General features: G+C 41.4%; 1 protein-coding gene across 3 annotated transcripts in view; it reads right to left on the reverse strand.

Moving 5' to 3' along the window:
• Positions 1-1503: 1503 nt before the first annotated feature.
• Positions 1504-18815, reverse strand: part of LOC149459335 (F-box only protein 36-like) — a 58342-nt gene continuing 41030 nt past the window's right edge. For all 3 annotated transcript variants that reach the window (XM_089681208.1, XM_089681206.1, XM_089681207.1), the window contains 2 exons: positions 8573-8745; positions 1504-2174 (listed from right to left, as the gene is read on the reverse strand). In XM_089681208.1, the coding sequence (XP_089537334.1) occupies positions 2010-2174; positions 8573-8745 (338 nt within the window). In that variant the 3' untranslated portion in view covers positions 1504-2009. The remainder of the gene's footprint in view (positions 2175-8572; positions 8746-18815) is intronic.

Genomic DNA, 18815 nt, shown 5'->3' on the forward strand with positions numbered 1-18815 from the left:
GCTTTTGAACAAGCCTGCCCTAGTGCAATATTTCCACGGACAGTTATTATATGGCATTGGACTTTATAATGAGGATAATTTGATTGTTTGCGCCTTATACCTCACGTTTACATTCCTTCATCCTGGCCTATTTCCAGAACATGGTAGCCATTTTTCTGCATGGGTCAGTTTATGTAAAAAGTGAACTTAGCCTTTAATAAGCCTACCATCTTATATCTTTCTCTCACAGTATGTCTGAAATTTTACATTGAGCACAAAGTGTTTGATGCCTGTTGCATTGGATTACATTGCTGTACTTATCAAGAAATGTTAACCATCTGTTTCTGGCTAGTTGACCATCATCAGTACAGTTTATAGAAAAGTTGAGATGAGTTGGGCTTGGCTTGGAGAAACTCCACTGAACCAGTGGGAGGAACAGCCATCTTAATAGATAAGTTCACCTTTGGGAACATGTTACATGTTCCATCTGTTTTTAGGGTGGAACATGTAACATGTTCCTAATGCTGCAGCCGCTGCCTGATCTCCCCTCCCTGTGACAGCAGTATGGGGAGAAGTTCCCTGTACTAGTTGTCACTTTTTTAAAACAGCAGGGCCGTGCGTGGCTCTGCCAACACAGCTGCATCATTCATTCAGGGTGTTCTGTGAATGAATGAACTACAAGTCCCGACAGCGTTAGTGGCTATCAGCTTGTAGCTCTCAATGAACTACCACGGCGGTGTGAAGCGCTGCAATAGTTAATTGAATCTTCCTGTCAGTATATCCGCTTGCCAGTACATCCCATACAGGCAAGCGGATATACTGACAGGTCTGCAGGAGACCTGCATGGCACCAGCAATCTGCTGATCACTGGTGCAATGCTTTACAGGCTCCTGCAACCAAAAATAATAAATGCACATTTTTTACATTTGTGCAAAAAAAAGTTTCATTTATTATTTTTGGTCAAAGGGTGAAATTATCTTTTAAAGTGCATGTTTGGAAAAGACATATTTAGTACGTCTCTGGAATACATGAACATTTTTCCACTCAGCACTCCAGCATAAACACTTCACTTCATAGTATCCATGTCAATAGTAAGACAGGAACAAAATAGGAATTTTCTCCAGAGCTTAGTAAATGAGGCGAAGCTCTGCAATGGCCCATCATCAAATCGTGCAGGCAAATTTTTTTTCCCTTGTTCTTTTTTCCTTTGCTTCCTCTAAGCTCAGGGGAAAATTCCTTTCTTAATGTTGGCATTGATTCTATGGAGTGAAGAGTTTTGTGCTTATCCCACAGGTAGCATGGACACTGGGAAGTGGGTAGTTTGTGCTAGTACACAGTTGTCATTGTTGGCAATAGATGTTAGCTTGTAAGCCAAGTGTATTGGAGTGTAAATCCATTCCTGTGTGTACAGTCCCTCTTCTCTGACATTCCACTGATGCATGCAAGAAATCAGTGATTTTTAGAATCTTAGGTGATATAGATGTAATTAGTAGACAACACATTTAAAGTCATACGGCAATCTACTTGTCATTTTTCTTCCAGTTCTTTTTTCCTATTACAATAAATGACAGTGATAAGTACTACAGCAGACAGTTATATATCTGCGCCTTAGTAATGTAACTGTTGGTACAGATTTAAAGGGCACTCAGAAGTTCAAAAAGGTCTCCCAGTCACAGGAAAGCCAGGTCACGTTACCTGCAGTATATCATTACAGAGGTTGGTCATTTTCAATAATTTGTCCACATTAAATATTTGATTTCAGCTGGTAATCCCAGATGAACAATATTTTTAGATTGATCTGAATGGCTGGCTTGCATATTTCAGTTGAGCTTTACACACAAATACCAGTGCAACAGGGAAGGAAAATTAGTTTTCAGTGTCCTCATTACAAATGTCAAACTTGAGATGGGTGAGGTGATTGCACTACCTGTTCATACAGACTCAGAATGGTACATGCGGGTAAGCAGTCTTCTATTTTTATGTTTTTATAAACTGCATATGCATACAGAATATTTTCTTTGCTTGGTCTTCTAAAACAAAGTATTCCTTCTTCTGTGCATCCAGACTGGTCGACCATTTTTCGGGTTCACTTTGCTGGTCTTCACTGAAACTGAACCTTCTTTTCTTCTAACAGCACTGATATTTATCTCTGGCCCTGGTTTGATTTGTTCCCAGAATTCCTCACTGTTGCACAGCTGCATTAGAAATGTTTACAGAAAACAATAATCTGCAAGAATCCATACTTTGTATAAAGTAATATAAACATAGCATAACAAAACTATACTGTTATTGCAGGTGTTTAACCACCTTCCGCCCGCCCTATAGTACAATGACGGGCACAAGGTGGTTCTCTCATTCTGATAGGACGTCATATGACGTTCTACCATTCTCACTGCGCATGCGCAGCTCAGGGAGCGTGCAGCGCGACGATCGCCGGTGCGCTGTGTCCCTCGGACACAGCGGATCACGGAAAGAGCCGAAGATGTCGGCTCGGTCATGTGATCAGCTGTGTCCAATCACAGCTGATCACATGTAAACACGGAAATGCCGGTTATCGGCATTTCTCTCCTCTCGAGCTGTCACGCTGACAGCTCGAGAGGAGAGAAGAGCCGGTAATCGGCTTTCTGCAGAGGGGACATGTACATTGATCATCAGGGCACTGATGATCAGTGTGCCCTGATGATCAGTGTGGCCCCAGAAGTGCCACCTGTCAGTGCTCATCAGTGCCACGTGCCAGTGCCCATCAGTGCCACATATCAGTGCATACCAGTGCACATCAATACCACATATCAGTGCCCATCTGAGCTGCCTTTCAATGTCACCCATCAGTGGCAGTCAGTGCCACCTATCAATGCCAATCAGTGCCGCCTATCAGTGCCACCTATCAGTGCCAATCAGTGTCATGTATCAGTGCTGCCTTTCAGTACCCATCAGTGATGCCTGTCAATGCCCATCAGTGCAACCTACCAGTGCCTCCTCATCAGTGCCACCTATCAGTGCAGCCTATCAGTGCTCATCACTGCAGCCTCATTATCGCACATCAGTGAAGAAGAAAAATCACTTATTTACAAAATTGTATAACAAAAGCTAAGAAAAAACTTTTTTTTTCAAAATTTTCAGTGGTTTTTGGTTTCTTTAAGAAAAAATAAAAATCCCAGAGGTGATTAAATACCACCAAAAGAAAGCTCTATCTGTCTCAAAAAAATGATAAAAAATTCATATGGGTACAGTGTTGCATGACCGCGCAATTGTCATTCAAAGTGTGACAGCGCTGAAAGCTGGAAATTGGCCTGGGCAGGAAGGGGGTATAAGTGCCCTGTAGGCAAGTGGTTAATGAACCAAGAAGCCCATAAAGGGACCATTTATCAGCAAAATGTGATTTTAAGATACACTATATTGCCAAAACTATTGGGCCCCCCTCCAATAATTGGGTTCAGGTGTTCCAATCACCTCCATGGCCACAGGTGTATAAAATTAAGCATCCAGGCATGCAGACTGCTTCTACAAACATTTGTGAAAGAATGGGTCGCTCTCAGGAGATCAGTGAATTCATGAGTGGTACCGTGATAGGTTGTCACCTGTGCAATAAGTCCATCCATGAAATTTCCTTGTTACTAAATATTCCACGGTCAACTGTTAGTGGTATTATAACAAAGTGGAAGCAACTGGGAACAACAGCAACTCAACCACAAAGTGGTAGGCTACATAAAATGACAGAGTGGGGTCAGCACAAGCTGTAGCGCACAGTGCGGAGAAGTCACCAACTGTCTGCAAAGTCAATAGCTAAAGACCTCCAAACTTTGTGTGGCCTTCAGATTAGCACAACAGTGCGTAGAGAACTTCATGAAATGGGTTTCCATGGCCGAGTCTCTGCATCCAAGCCTTACATCACCAAGTGCAATGCAAAGCGTTGGATGCAGTGGCGTAAAGCACCATTGGACTCTAGAGCATTGTAGACATGTTCTCTGAAGTAATGAATCACGCTTCTCTGTCTGGCAATCCGATGGACATTTATGGGTTTGGCAGTTGCCAGGAGAACAATACTTTCCTGACTGCATTGTGCCAAGTGTAAAATTTGGTGGAGGGGGGGACTATGGTGTGGCTTCTTAGTTCCAGCGAAAAGAACTCTTAAGGCATCAGCATACCAAGACATTTTGGACAATTTCATGCTCCCAACTTTGTGAGAACAGTTTGGGGATGGCTCCTTCCTGTTCCAACATGACTGTACACCAGTGCACAAAGCAAGGTCCATAAAGACATGGATGAGCAAGTTTGGGAAGGAGGAACTTGACTGGACTGCACAAAGTCCTGACTTCAACTCGATAGAACACCTTTGGGATGAATTAGAGCGGAGACTGCGAGCCAGGCCTTCTTGTTTGACATCAGTACCTGACCTCATAAATGCTCTTCTGGAAGAATGGTCAAACCTTCCCATAGACACACTCCTAAACCTTGTGGACAGCCTTCCCAGAAGAGTTGAAGCTGTTATAGCTGCAAAGGTTGGGCCAACTCAATATTGAACCCTACGGACTAAGACTGGGATGCCATTAAAGTTCATGTGTGTGTAAAGGCAGGCCAACCAATACTTTTGGCAATATAGTGTATGTGAAAATGCATTAAATTGTATTCATTTGGTCAACATTTAGAGGTCTATGGATAAAACGTTTGCAGAATGAAAGTGACGCACATCCACTCAGCTTCAACTAAACTTGCTCTATTGTATGTTATAGAACTACAGTATCTCATATGATCAAAGTGCCATCTAGTTGCCTAAATTCCTTTTTTTCTCCAGTTTGAGGTACACAAAAATAAATACTGCATTTTGTCCACTAGATGGTGCTTTGATCATATGAGACAGTTCTAGAAAATAGAATATGGCACGTTTCATTGCAGCTGATGTGGATGTGTGTCACATTTCTTCAGGAAACTATTTCTACAGGTCATAGACCCCGTTTCTTCCAATAACAATATCCTGAAAACAAAGGGGTTGTTGTGTTTAAACTAGAAAATAAATTTAACACAAAACTGGCACTGATGCCATGGGCAAATAATCAGTTTTCACCTTTATGGAGTTTATAGAAAATTAAAAAGGAATTTTAATTGAATGACACTGCCAGTCTTTTAAACTCATTGTCTTTTCTCCAATTTTAATGCATCAATTCACAATTCTGCCCCCACCCCAACACACCCGAACCGTGATATATGAAGACATTTTAATCAAACAAGTAAAGTCACACATACTACATGTAAATGTTAGGCGGTCCTGTGTGGTGACATTAGTTGGGGTATGCTGTGGCAGACACCTTTTGCTCTGTAAGGAGGCAGAGAATATGCCAAAGAGGTGTTTCCCTGCTATAGGGGAACATGGTTCTGAGAACCCTGAAGTACTGAATATTTATTTATTTATTTCAGGTACTTATATAGAGCCGTCAATTTACGCAGCACTTTACATATATAGTGTACATTCATTCACATCAATCCCTAACCCTCAAAGGGCGTACAATCTAAGGTCCCTAACTCACATTCATACATACACATACTAGGGCCAATTTACACAGGAGCCAATTAACCTACCAGCATGTCCTTGGAGTGTGAGAGGAAACTGGAGTAACTGGAGGAAACCCACGCAGGCACAGGGAGGACATGCAAACTGAATAGAAATGATAATGCTCTGACACTGAAAGAGTGCACATTTTTTGTCTGAGAAAAAGACACAGAAGTGAAGATCATGTTATTGAAATTCATGAGTATTTTTCAGGTGAAAGTTGAGAAAACAGTTAAAGTGTACTATTATTTCTGCATCATTCAGTTGTGTGGACACCTGTTCAATAATGGCACCATAAAAGATTCCACATCATGATAGGATAGGCACTGTTACAGAAGGGGATAAAGTGGTTGCAAACCCTCAAGTATACCCAGTGAAGTGACTAGCCTCAGGTGATACACAGAGATGAAAAAAATCCTCCTACATAAGTTGGAGGACACCTATATAAATTAACATATATATTGGTAAGCTTTGGGGAAAGGCAAACACAATATAAATCCCATCAATATAATTGAGCACATACAGTTGCAAGAAAAAGTATGTGAACCCCTTAGGATTACGTGGAGTTTTGCATGAATTGGGCATAAAATGTGCTCTGAACGTCATCCAAGTCACAACAATAGAAGAACACAGTCTGCTGAACATAATACTACACAAACATTAGATGTTGCCATGGTTTAATTGCACATAACATGTAAACATTCACAGTGCAGGGAGGAAAAAGTATGCGAGGCCCTAGCTTAATGACTTCTTCCAGAGCTCATTGGAGCCAGGAGTGAGCCAACCTTGACTCCAATCAGTGTGATGATATTGGATGTGTTGCTGACAGCTGTCCTGCCCTTAAAAAACACACACCTGTTTTGGGTTTACTGGTTTCAAGAAGCACTGTCTGATGTGAACCTTGCCTCGCAGAAAAGAGCTCTCAGAAGACCTACGATCAAGAATTGTTGACTTGCATGAAGCTGGAAAGGGTTACAAAAGTATCTCCAAAAGTCTTGATGTTCATGTGTCCACGTTAAGACAGACTGTCTACAAATGGAGAAAGTTTAGCACTGTTGCTACTCTCCCTAGGCGTGGTCGTCCTGTAAAAATGACTGCAAGAGCACAGCGCAGAATGCTGCATGAGGTAAAGAAGAATCCCAGAGTGTCAGCTAAAGACCTACAGAAATCTCTGGCACATGCTAACATTTTTGTTGACACATCTACAATAGGGAAAACATTAAACAAGAATGGAGTACATGGAAGGACACCACGGAGGAAGCCATTGCTGTCCAAAAAGAATATTGCAGCACGTTTGAAGTTTGCAAAAGAGCACCTGGATGTTCCACAGCACTACTGGCAAAATATACTGTGGACAGAATAAACCAAGATTGAGTTGTTTGGGAAGAACACACAACACTATGTGTGGAGAAAAAAAGGCACAGCACACCAACATCAAAACCTCATCCCCACTGTAAAACATGGCGGAGGGAGCATCATGGTTTGGGGCTGCTTTGCTGCCTCAGGGCCTGGACGGATTGTTGTCATTGATGGGAAAATGAATTCCAGAGTTTATCAAGACATTTTGCAGGAAAACGTATGACCATCTGTCCGCCAACTGAAGCTCCGCAGAGGATGCATGATGCAACAGGACAATGACCCAAAGCATACAAGTAATTCAACAAAACAATGGCTGCAACAGCACAAAATACGCCTTCTGGAGTGGCCCAGTCAGAGTCCTGACCTCATCCCGATTGAAATGCTGTGGCATGACCTTAAGAGAGCGATCCACACCAGACATCCCAAGAATATTGCTACCCTGAAACAGTTTTGTGAAGAGGAGTGGTCCAAAATTACTCCAGATCGTTGTGCAGGTCTGATCTGCAACTACAGGAATCGTTTGGTTGAGGTTATTGCTGCCAAAGGAGGGTCAATCAGTTATTTAGTCCAAAGGTTCACATACTTTTTCCTCCCTGCACTGTGAATGTTTACATGTTATGTGCAATTAAACCATGGCAACATCTAATGTTTGTGTAGTGTTATGTTCAGCAGACTGTGTTCTTCTATTGTTGTGATTTAGATGACGTTCAGAGCACATTTTATGCCCAATTCATGCAAAACTCCACGTAATCCCAAGGGGTTCACATACTTTTTCTTGCAACTGTAGTTATTGTATATGGGTGAGAGAACATTTGCAAATAAACAGAATTTTGCAATACATTTTTTTACTTTTACCAGAAGGACTTTGGAAAACAGAGTAAAAGTGATATTAAAGGCAATTATATATATATATATATATATATATATATATATATATAAACAAGTTATACTTACCTACTGTGTATAAGAGCAGCCCCAATCCTGCTCTTCTCAGGTACCCCGCCTGCACTCCTGGCCCCTCCCTTCTGCTTAGTGCCTCCAGTGCAATGGGGGGGGGGGGTACCCAGGCAGGCTTGCTCCCAAGCCACTGCTCTGCATGTCAATTCACACACAGAGTGTCTCTCTGCCCTGCCCCCACTCATTTGCTCACTAGCTGTGATTGCCAGCTGTGGGAGCCAATGTCTCCTGCTGCTGTCTCAACCAATGAGGAGGTAGAGTCCTCAAAGAGCTAAGGCTCTTGTGTACATCGCTGGATCGCAATGGGGCTCAGGTAAGTATTAGGGGGAGTTGGCAGAGGGGAGCTGAACACAGAAGGTCTATGCATGAAGGCAAAAAAGCCTTGAGCCTTTACAACCACTTTAAGTAAATCTTACACAAGCAGAGGGTGCTGCCAACTTGCCCTAAATAAGCCTGGAACTTGCATGCAATATTCAAAATCATTTGTATACCTTGCCTGGATATGGATTTATAATCCATAAAGTTACTCATGGGGAACAAACATCAAATTCGGCAACAAGTGCACATTTTGGTGAATTCAATGTGCATGTACTCTGTTTCAGTTATACTGTACTGTGTCTTTGGGTACCTTTCAGGAAGACTTTAAAGAGTAAGCAAAATATGTGGCTGGTTACTAGAACATGATCTCTAAAAAAGACTATACTTAATACAAAACAGCTGCGGATTGCTTACCTTCTGGTATGTCTTGCATGTCTCTGACAGCTGCTTAATGTCTTGTGTATCAAGAAAGGATAAGATACGAATCTTAAGGCTATCAGGTATCCGAACAATGAAATCAAATTGCCCTCTACACAAATTCAACACATATTCCATTGTGGCTTTGCCAAAGATCTTTTCTAATGACTCTAGATGATGGAGAAAGCAAAGTGGTTAATAATTTATTGTGAAACCGAGCAATGCTTTATAGTCTAGGACTATAGTCTAGGACAGTGTTTCTCAACCTTTTTTTCATTCAAGGCACCCTTTAAAATCATGGACAGTCCCGAGGCACCCTTTATAATTATGGACAGTCTTGAGGCACCCCATTCTAAAATGTGAAAAACTATTCTAATAGTTTTATACAACACAGCAACATCCACACACGTAGGACACCCAGCATTAGAGGGGATTTATTCTTCCAAAGCAAATACACTTTTACACACTGGTACTGACTAGTATTCCAGGCTTTCTCTTCTCCCTCAGTTTTTCTCCATCACTGAGCTAATGTGACCCCAGCAATGATGGAGAGGGGCAGGGGAGTGTCAAACTAGGATTCTGTGCAGGCAGCTGACATCCTCCTTATCAACTGATGATGTAATTGGTTGTTGGGATGCCAGCAGCTAGAAGGTCGTAATGGTGCACATTGAAATCTTGTAATTTTGTGTAACTGAAAGGCAGGCTTGTTCCATCCGCTGGCTTGTATACAAGTTTTGGGCAATTTTTAGACATTTTGCAAAGGCACCTCTGAAGAAACCTCAAGGCACCCCTGAAGAAACCTCAAGGCACCCCAGAGTGTCTGGGCACCCTGGTTGAGAAAGGCTGGTCTAGGATACAGAAAATAATTCCACAAGATTTTGGAGTAAAGTTTCAAGTGAATGAAAAATGCCTTCAGCAAACCACAGTATACATATATAATGTACTGTAGTTGAGTGAAAATAATGCTAAATTCTGTTTAAATCTAAAATGGTCATATAACATTATACTTTTCATAAACAAACAACCCTCCCTTAAAATAACTTACCTTCTATGGTGCCTCTTGGTTATGATAGAATGTGTAGAAGTTTATTGCTTCTTCTCCAAATGTCATAGATGTCTTTTTATCATGCAGTGGTAAATAACTGCTGCTCAGTTCTCTGGCATTCTCAGAGGATCAGTTCTCCTCTGAATGCCTGTTTATGAAGCGGTGTAGATCGCTTCTCCTAATGAGGAGAGAAGCGATTTACAAACGCTTTGAACTCTAGAAACCGGCTGCTGTTACTCGCGAGATTACAGTAAGAGATCAGTCCAACACACAGTTAACTAAGCAGTTACTGCTGCTTCATTTGCTGCTCCCCCGATTCTCCACCTCTGGGCTGGAAAATCTGGAGGGAGAATTTTCACACAGATTGCCAGTAAAGGGTTGACATTGCTCCTTCATACACTGGCTGTTTCTGACAGATTCTCTGTGTGCTGAGATGACCAGTGAAGAACATGTTCTCCGCTGATCATCTGTTTCCTAAACCACTAGTGATCTGAGATCACCGCTGGACACTATAGTTAGGTAAATATGTGCCCTTTCAAACAAACTCAATTCCACATTCCAATGCAATGATTGTTTTAGTCTGTATGCATGTTCATGGTGATGGAGGTGGTCAGAGGTACACAGTTTCCATGTGTGCACTGTGTATATAGGTCCAGTATCTTGAGCTCAAATGCATGAATTACTTTCAAAGAATAAGACTAAAATCAACTTGATTATATGCAGAATACATTATTTGCCAGATATTGTATCCAACTAGGTAGATTTTTATCAAGGCAGATGGTAGTATTTAATAAAGAGAACTAGTCCCTGACTGAGCCCATATAAGAATATGTACTGTATATTCAGACTAAAATTTGTATAAAAGTGCAAGCTTCCCTAATAAAGATTTTTAAAGTGGTAGTACACTCCTCTGTAAATTATTTTATTTTGGGGCCCCCCAGGTAGATTATGCCATAATATGCTAGTATGCATGGCATATTAGTAAATTATGGCAGACTTACCTGTCAAACGGTGCCCTCCAGTGCTGTAGTGGGATCAGTCTGGAGTGCCCCCGGTGCTTCCATCTTTGCTCGGTCTTCCTTCCAGGTCCTGTACCTTCAGCGTTGCAATAGCACTAGCTGCGATAACATCACTCCCGCGCATGCACACAGGAGTCACATCACTGTGGCATGGATCTGGGCCGTAAATGTTTGCTGAGCTGAGCTGAGCATGCGCAGCTCAGTGTACATGACAGCCGACAAGCAGTAGGATGCATTCATGGCAGACGAAACCAATAGGGTCTTTTCTGTCATAAATACCTTGCATTTGAGCAACTTTTTGGAAATTGACTTTACTTCCACTTTAAGTGCCCCTTTATTTAGGTTTAGCTTTTCTGTCTGAGCTTGACTCACAGCTTGGGTTCACACTGATGCGGTGCGGAATTTGCAGCATTTTCTGTGCGAATTCCGCACCACATCAGAATTGCACCCCGTTCATGTAAACCACTGCGAGTGTGTATGTTGAGTTAACAACACCCCATAATCGGTCCGCAGAATGCGGTGCGATGTGCAGAATCAGATTGCATGGGTGTGAATACCCATGCTATCTGATTCTAGTGCAGACCAAAAAAAGGGTCCTGCACATTTTTGGTGCGGGTGCGGTGCTATTGGAGCCATACAAAACATATTGCTCCAATCGCACCGCACACAATTCGTATGTGATTTGCACAGGAATGTGGTGCGGTTCCTGTGCAAATCACATGTGATATGCCGCACTGCATATGTGTAAACCTGGCCTGAAAGTCATTGGTGACAGATCACATGAGGTCTGATAGTTAATGCTATGTCAACTGACAATGTGTATTATCAGCATGAGGTCAAATAGTTGACAGGGTAAAAAATAATGTTCTGTAACTTTTAATGTTCAACATCAGGTATAATCTTTATTGCCTGCTTACATTGGTCCAGTTTGGACCAAAGTAAGTATGCATATCTCATACCTAAGGGGTCGTTGGGGGTGTTGACAATTACTCTAGTAGTCAGCACTACTATAGTGATAGCTGCGATTTTCCTGATTTTGTACCATGCACCTTTCCCTCTGCACACTGACCAGAGGGGTCACTCACTTTTTTAAATTATTACAAGGTGTTCTCTGATTAGATGAGGTGGAGAGGAAGGGTAGTAGCTTCACTTACTGATATAGATGCAGTGGAATGTTTCTGTATCATTCACCAGTTGGGTTAATATTTCCAGTCAGGTTTTCACAAGATATACAGTCCGCATATCCATAGCCAGACTCACATTTAATGAAAACATAAATATGTTTTTCTAGTAATTGTTCTCATTTTGCCTTTCATTAAAGGATAAGTTCACCTTTCCACAAAAAACAATAAATGTATATAAGTACCTGTAATAAATAAATAAATACATGCATATTTTTTGTAGGTAAAGCAATGTAGGAGCCTTTAAAGCATTACACCAGCGATCAGCAGATGACTGATGCCATGCAGGTCTCCTGCAGACCTGTCAGTTTATCTGTTTCCTCATACATCCTGTATAGGGAAGCCGATATTTCTGACAGGAAAAAACATCCGCAGAGCTTGCAGTGCTGTGGTAGTTCATTGAGAACTACAAGCCGACAGCTGCTATGGCTGTCAGGACTTGTAGTCCATTCATTCACAGAACACTGTGAGTGAATGACGCGACCCCGCACAGCCGCGCTGTTCTTGAAAACTGACAGATTGTATGGGGAACCTCTCCCTGATCTTCGGGGAGGGGGGGGGGGGCAGTGGGTGGCAGGTGCAAAATTGAGAACATGTTACATGTTCCACCCTAACAACGGATGTAACATGTAAAGGTGAACTTATCCTTTAAGGAATAGTTCCGAATCTTATACAGGGAGTTGATGTTTGTTTGCTGTCCCAGACATCCTTAAATTCTGCAATGTCAGAGCAAAACATATCCTTTAGACAGCATTACTTTCTAGCTTGCTTCTGGTGAGCTGTGAACATCTTACTCCTCTCAAGAATTTCCTATTTAAGTGATGCCTTTGCACTTATATCTTGCTTGTTACACTCCTGATGTCGGCTTTATCTTCACGTTACTGATCTTTGACTTGTTCCTCAACTACATGTCCGCTTGATCTCAACCTGCAAGCACTTGTTATTGACCTTTGGCTTGTTTATTGACTATGCTTCTACTTGATCCCTAACTGCTTCATCTGCTACTGGTGGCTACTCACCTCCTGGTAGGGCAATGCTGACCTGGTACTAGCATGCAGAAAAACCTATCTCCACCATCAGGAGCTCTGGTGAAGACCAGCTAGTGCTTAGACCCTGCGCCTTAGGGGTGAGCCTGCATCACCCACCAGGGGAACCAGCTTGTGCATTTATCCTGCCGGTTTGTATGTGAACCTTTCCACTGCTATAGCTCCTGGCCTTCATGCTTGACCCCTGACCGTGACACAGCAGCTTCTGCATGGATCTTCATGTGTTTAATTCTGTCTTTATTTCCTGGAAACCTCCTTTATAAAACATCACAGTCCTCCAATCAGGGCTTCTGATCCAGTTAGCAGTGACAGGAAATACCTGTCTATAACCAACTATCTCTGTTGTAGATAACAAGCACAGCTATTTACAAATACCGACAGTATAGGGCAGCAGATTCCTACAGACATCTTTCTCATCCCTCCCCATTTGAGGAGCAAAAACTACCTAAATGTCTTCTTTATACAGAAACAAGAAAAAATGCCCATTGTGTACTACCACATCCAAGCAGTGTCAGATAATTGGGAAAGTGGCTCAATCAAGAGAATGAAAAGACACAGCAAAAATGTAGCTAATGATGTGTTGTATGGGTTGGTAATGTAACAAATTATAACTCACCACAAAAAAACAATGTAGCCAAAACTGATCAAAATTAAAATTGAAAAAATAATAATAAACTGCTATGACAGAAGCAAACATTATTACTAAATTCCAGAGGTTTAGCTTAAAACTAGACAAATAACACTGTAAATGGCCAGATCAAGGCTGCCTCCTCAGGTTCAGGCTTGAGGAACCAGCATCTGCCGCATTATAAACAAACAGAGAATGGCCCCAAGTAGCCATGTAGTGTGGTAAGTCCATTTATTAATTGTAAAAAACTCCTCTGCTGTGGAAAGCTGCTGGAACCACCAGTGAGCTGGAAGCTAGTACTAGGACTGCAGCTTCTGGTTCACTGGCGGCTCCAGTGGTTTTCCAAGGCAGAGGAGTTCTCACATCCTGCCTAACCAGCCAATCTATCCATCCATGCTCTGGACTTTTGCCATTCAGTAACATGCCCTGATCATTGTACATAAGGTTTGTTTTAAATTAAATGGCTACTTGGTGCCATTCTCTGTTTGTTTATACCTCTAAATGCCTTTTTTATCTGCAATTCTAGCAGATGGGACCTTCCCCTTTCTTTCCTGTACTAGGCTCGATCCTTAATTCTTAACAACTAATTTCTGGTTCAGCCACCCAGTTTAAGATTTGCTACTTCTACCTGGGTTGTTTTAAACTTCATGACAGCACAGAGCGGTGCCATAGATGTGTTCTGAGCTACGTAAAACATTAGCATAACTGGGAATGTTCTCAGAGTCCTTTTAAACTCTATAAAACGCTTGCGAATTGCAGGTGGTAGTGCAGCATCTCTGTAAATTCCCTCTGATATGTAAGTGATTTTATTAGTACTAGAATGCTAGAATTTCTCAATGGAGGTAGTTATAATTGTTCTGCATGCTTCTACTTCTAGCGTGTTTAAATCCACCTCCACTTTAAGCTTCTGGATTAATGAAATGTTCAACCTTTGCCCTGGACTTTTTCAGCTCAGTCACTCAAAGCCATGTTGTAACCATCATATTTTGTGATTGGCACTAGTGCTTTTTTTAATAAAAATAACTATCAGCTGCATCACTTACTGAAACTCCATACCCAAACCTTTTTCTCACAATTACAACTGTCAAAAAAGGCTTCAAGCTGCCCAGGCAGGTGCCCTAAATAATGTGTCCAACATATTTTATACCAACAAAGAGTAAACAGTTGCACATCTATTGCCACTGCATTTATCATAAACATCATGGGATTTATCTATTGCAAGTTCATGTTTGGTTTTCATTAAAGAGTAGCTACAATCATTTGAAGAAAAAGTAAAAGTCAGCAGCTATGAATTCTGTAGCTGCTGACTTTTAACCGTTTGGCACCCACCACCTCCTGGCCCTTTAACCACTTGCACTCCTGAGGATTTACCCCCCTTAATGACCAGGCCTCTTTTTGCTACTCAGCGCTGCACTAATTCAACTGATAATTGAAAATTTTGAAGAAAAACGATATTTTTTACTTTCAGCTATAACAAATATATAGTAAACTCAAGGTTAGTTATAAATTTAGACCAAAATGTATTCTGCTACATGATTTTGGTAAAAAAAATCCCAATAAGTGTATATTGATTGCTTTGTGTGGAAGTTATAGCGTCTACAAACTATGGTATAAATACTGCAATTTACGCCATTTTTTGCTATACAGCGCTGCGCTAGTTTAACGGACAATTGCGCGGTCATGTAATACGGTACATAGATGAAATTTACGTACTTTTTTCACACAAATAGAGCTTTCTTTTGGTGGTATTTGATCACCTGTGCACTTTTTATTTTTTGCGCTATAAACAAAAAAAAATTTAAAAAAAAAACAATATTTTCTCATATCGGTCATAAAAAATATCCAAAAACTAAAATTTCGTCATAAATTTAGGCCAAAATGTATTCTGCTACATGTTTTTGGTTAAAAAAAATCCCAGTAAGTGTATATTTATTGCTTTGTGTGAAAGTTATAGTGTCTACAAACTATGGTATAGATAATGGAATTTACACAGCTTTTAATTTCTGACTGTCTATCACATTTCCTGAGGTGCTAAAATACCAGGAGAGTACAAACACCCCCAAATGACCCCTTTTTGGAAAGTAGACACTCTAAGCTATCTGCTGAGAGGCATATTGAGTCCATGTAAGATTCATTTTTTTTTCCACAAGTTTCTGGAAAATAACAAAAACATTTTTTTTTTTACACAAAGTTGTCAATTAAATGATTTATTTCTCGCACAAGCCATGGTTATATGTGGAATTACAGCCCAAAATACATTCTGCTACTTCTACCGAGTGTGGGGATACCACATGTGTGACACTTTTTGGGAGCCTAGCCACAAAAAAAATAAAAACATTTTTGTCATTTTCCAAAAACTTGTGGTAAAAAAATAAATTCTTCTATTGATTCTACATGCCTCTCAGAAAATAGTTTGGGGTGTCTACTTTGCAAAAAGGGGTCATTTTGGGGGGTGGGGGTGTTTTATGCCCAGCATTAGAAGTTTATGCCACACATCACTCACTCTTCTAACCACCTGAAGATCAAGCCTTTTCTGACACTTTTTGTTCACATGAAAAAAATCTGTATTTTTTTCTAGAAAATTAATTTAAACCCCCAAACATTATATATTTTTTTAAAGCAGACACCCTAGTGAATAAAATGGTGGGTACTACAATTTTTTTTATGGCACATAGTACTCGCGCAGCGATTTTTCAAAAGCTATTTTTTTTTTAAATACACTTTTTTTTACTTTTAATGCACAAAAACACAATATACAGTTGTGGCCAAAATTATTCAACCCCCAATGCTGTAAAGGGGTTTAGGGACTATAGTGTACATTTGGAATTGTATTCAGAATCAAATCCTACAAGGACGTTGTAACTACCCAAATGCAACTAAAATGACATCAATTGTTTATGTAATACAGTAGTAAATGGTTCTTATGTGGTTTCTTCATTGCCACAATTATTCAACCCCTTAAAGACTACCACTCTGAAGAACAGAGGTTCATACAGGTGCTTTCCATCAGGTATTGAAAACACCTGTGGATGTCACCGAGCAGCAATCAAGCATAATAAGCACCAATTAGGCAGCTTTAAAATGACTGTGATACTCAGCTCCTTCTAGACATTTACTGGTGTGGTTACAAACATGGTGAAGGCAAGAGAATGGTCCAGAAAGACAAGAGAAGAGGTGATTTCTCTTCACAGGAAGGGCAATGGCTATAAGAAGATTGCAAAGATGTTAAACATACCAAGAGACACCTTAGGAAGCATCATTCGCAAATTCAAGGCAAAGGGCACTGTTGAAACGCTACCTGGTCGTGGCAGAAAGAAGATGCTGACTTCGACTGCTGTGCGCTACCTGAAGCGTAGAGTGGAGAGAAGTCCCCGTGTGACTGCTGAGGAACTGAGAAAAGATTTGTCAGATGTGGGTACAGAAGTTTCAGCCCAGACAATAAGACGCACACTGCGTAATGAAGGCCTCCGTGCCAGAACTCCCAGGCGTACCCCCTTGCTGTCTCCAAAGAATAAGAAGAGTCGACTGCAGTATGCCAAAAGCCATGTGGACAAACCACAAAAGTTGTGGGATAGTGTTCTGTGGACTGATGAAACAAAATTAGAACTGTTTGGGCCCATGGATCAACGCTATGTTTGGAGGAGGAAGAACAAGGCCTATGATGAAAAGAACACCTTGCCTACTGTGAAGCATGGTGGAGGGTCAATCATGCTTTGGGGCTGTTTTGCTTCTGCAGGTACAGGGAAGCTTCAGCGTGTGCAAGGTACCATGAATTCTCTTCAGTACCAGGAGATATTGGATGGAAACGTGATGCAGTCCGTCACACACCTGAGGCTTGGGAGACGTTGGACCTTTCAACAGGACAATGATCCCAAGCATACCTCCAAGTCCACTAGAGCATGGTTGCAGAGGAAAGGCTGGAACATTTTGGAGTGGCCATCGCAGTCACCAGACTTAAATCCGATTGAGAACCTCTGGTGGGACTTAAAGAAAGCAGTTGCAGTGCGCAAGCCTAAGAATGTGACTGAACTGGAGGCCTTTGCCCATGAAGAATGGGCGAAGATACCCGTAGATCGCTGCAAGACACTTGTGTCAAGCTATGCTTCACGTTTAAAAGCTGTTATAACTGTAAAAGGATGCTGTACTAAGTACTAAGATTGAATGTCACTTGGGGGTTGAATAAAACTGATAATGCTGTGAGCACAGAAAAGACATTTGTGGTTATTTCATTATAACTGTTATGTTATATTTGTCTGACCTACAAGTGCCTCTTTAATGTAAATGTAAGCAAGATGACTGAATGATCAAAAGCAATGTCAAACTGGCCAAAACACTCAATTTCAGTGGGGGTTGAATAATTTTGGCCACAACTGTATTGGCCAATTATTTGGTAGGATATAAACGATGATGGTATGCCGAGTAAATAGATACCAAACATGACATGCTTTAAAACTGCGCGTGCCCCATGCAATGGCGACACACTGCATAGTCTATTATGAATGCTGCTGCTAGACTCATACACCTTACCAACCAATCAACGACTGCTACCCCTCTCTGCCAATCCCTCCACTGGCTTCCACTAACCCAACGTATAAAATTCAAAACACTAACCACAGCTTACAAAGCCATCCACAACACTGCCCCTAGCTACATCACCAACCTCGCCCACAGATACCGCCCAAATCGCCCACTCCGCTCCTCCCATGATATCCTCCTCTCTATCTCCCTCATCACTTCTTCCCACACTCGCCTCCAGGACTTCTCCAGAGCCTCTCCCATCCTCTGGAACTCCCTACCACAGCATGTCCGGTCAGCCCCCACCCTGTCTGCCTTTAGGCGATCTTTGAAAACTCACTTCTTCAGGGAAGCCTACTCCACCTCCACCTAAGAACTGTACTTGAATCACCTCCGCCAGATCATCCCCCGCAGCTATCACCTTTTGTATCACCTCCCCTTTCCTTTAGATTGTAAGCTCCATGAGCAGGGCCCTCCTATTCCTTCTGTACTGAAATGTATTGTAATTGTACTGTCTCCCTTATATTCTAAAGCGTTGCACAAACTGTTGGCGCTATATAAATCCTGTATAATAATAATAATACATTTTTAATATCCATAGGCAACGCTTTAAAAGCTACCATTTTAGATTAACAGAGGAGGTCTAGTGTTAGAATTACTGCCCTTGAGCTGACGTTCATGGCGATACCTCACATGTATGGTACAACCGCTGTTTACATACTGGCACAAGGTGATCAGATGCTTTACCAATTTACAAATGGCGCTGTTTATATCCTGAGAAACTGAAGTGATGAAATGCTCGTAGC

This window comes from Staurois parvus, unplaced genomic scaffold, assembly GCF_062004578.1.
Source record: "Staurois parvus isolate SC_StPar_1 unplaced genomic scaffold, SC_StPar_1.0 ptg000262l, whole genome shotgun sequence".
Taxonomy (NCBI): domain Eukaryota; kingdom Metazoa; phylum Chordata; class Amphibia; order Anura; family Ranidae; genus Staurois; species Staurois parvus.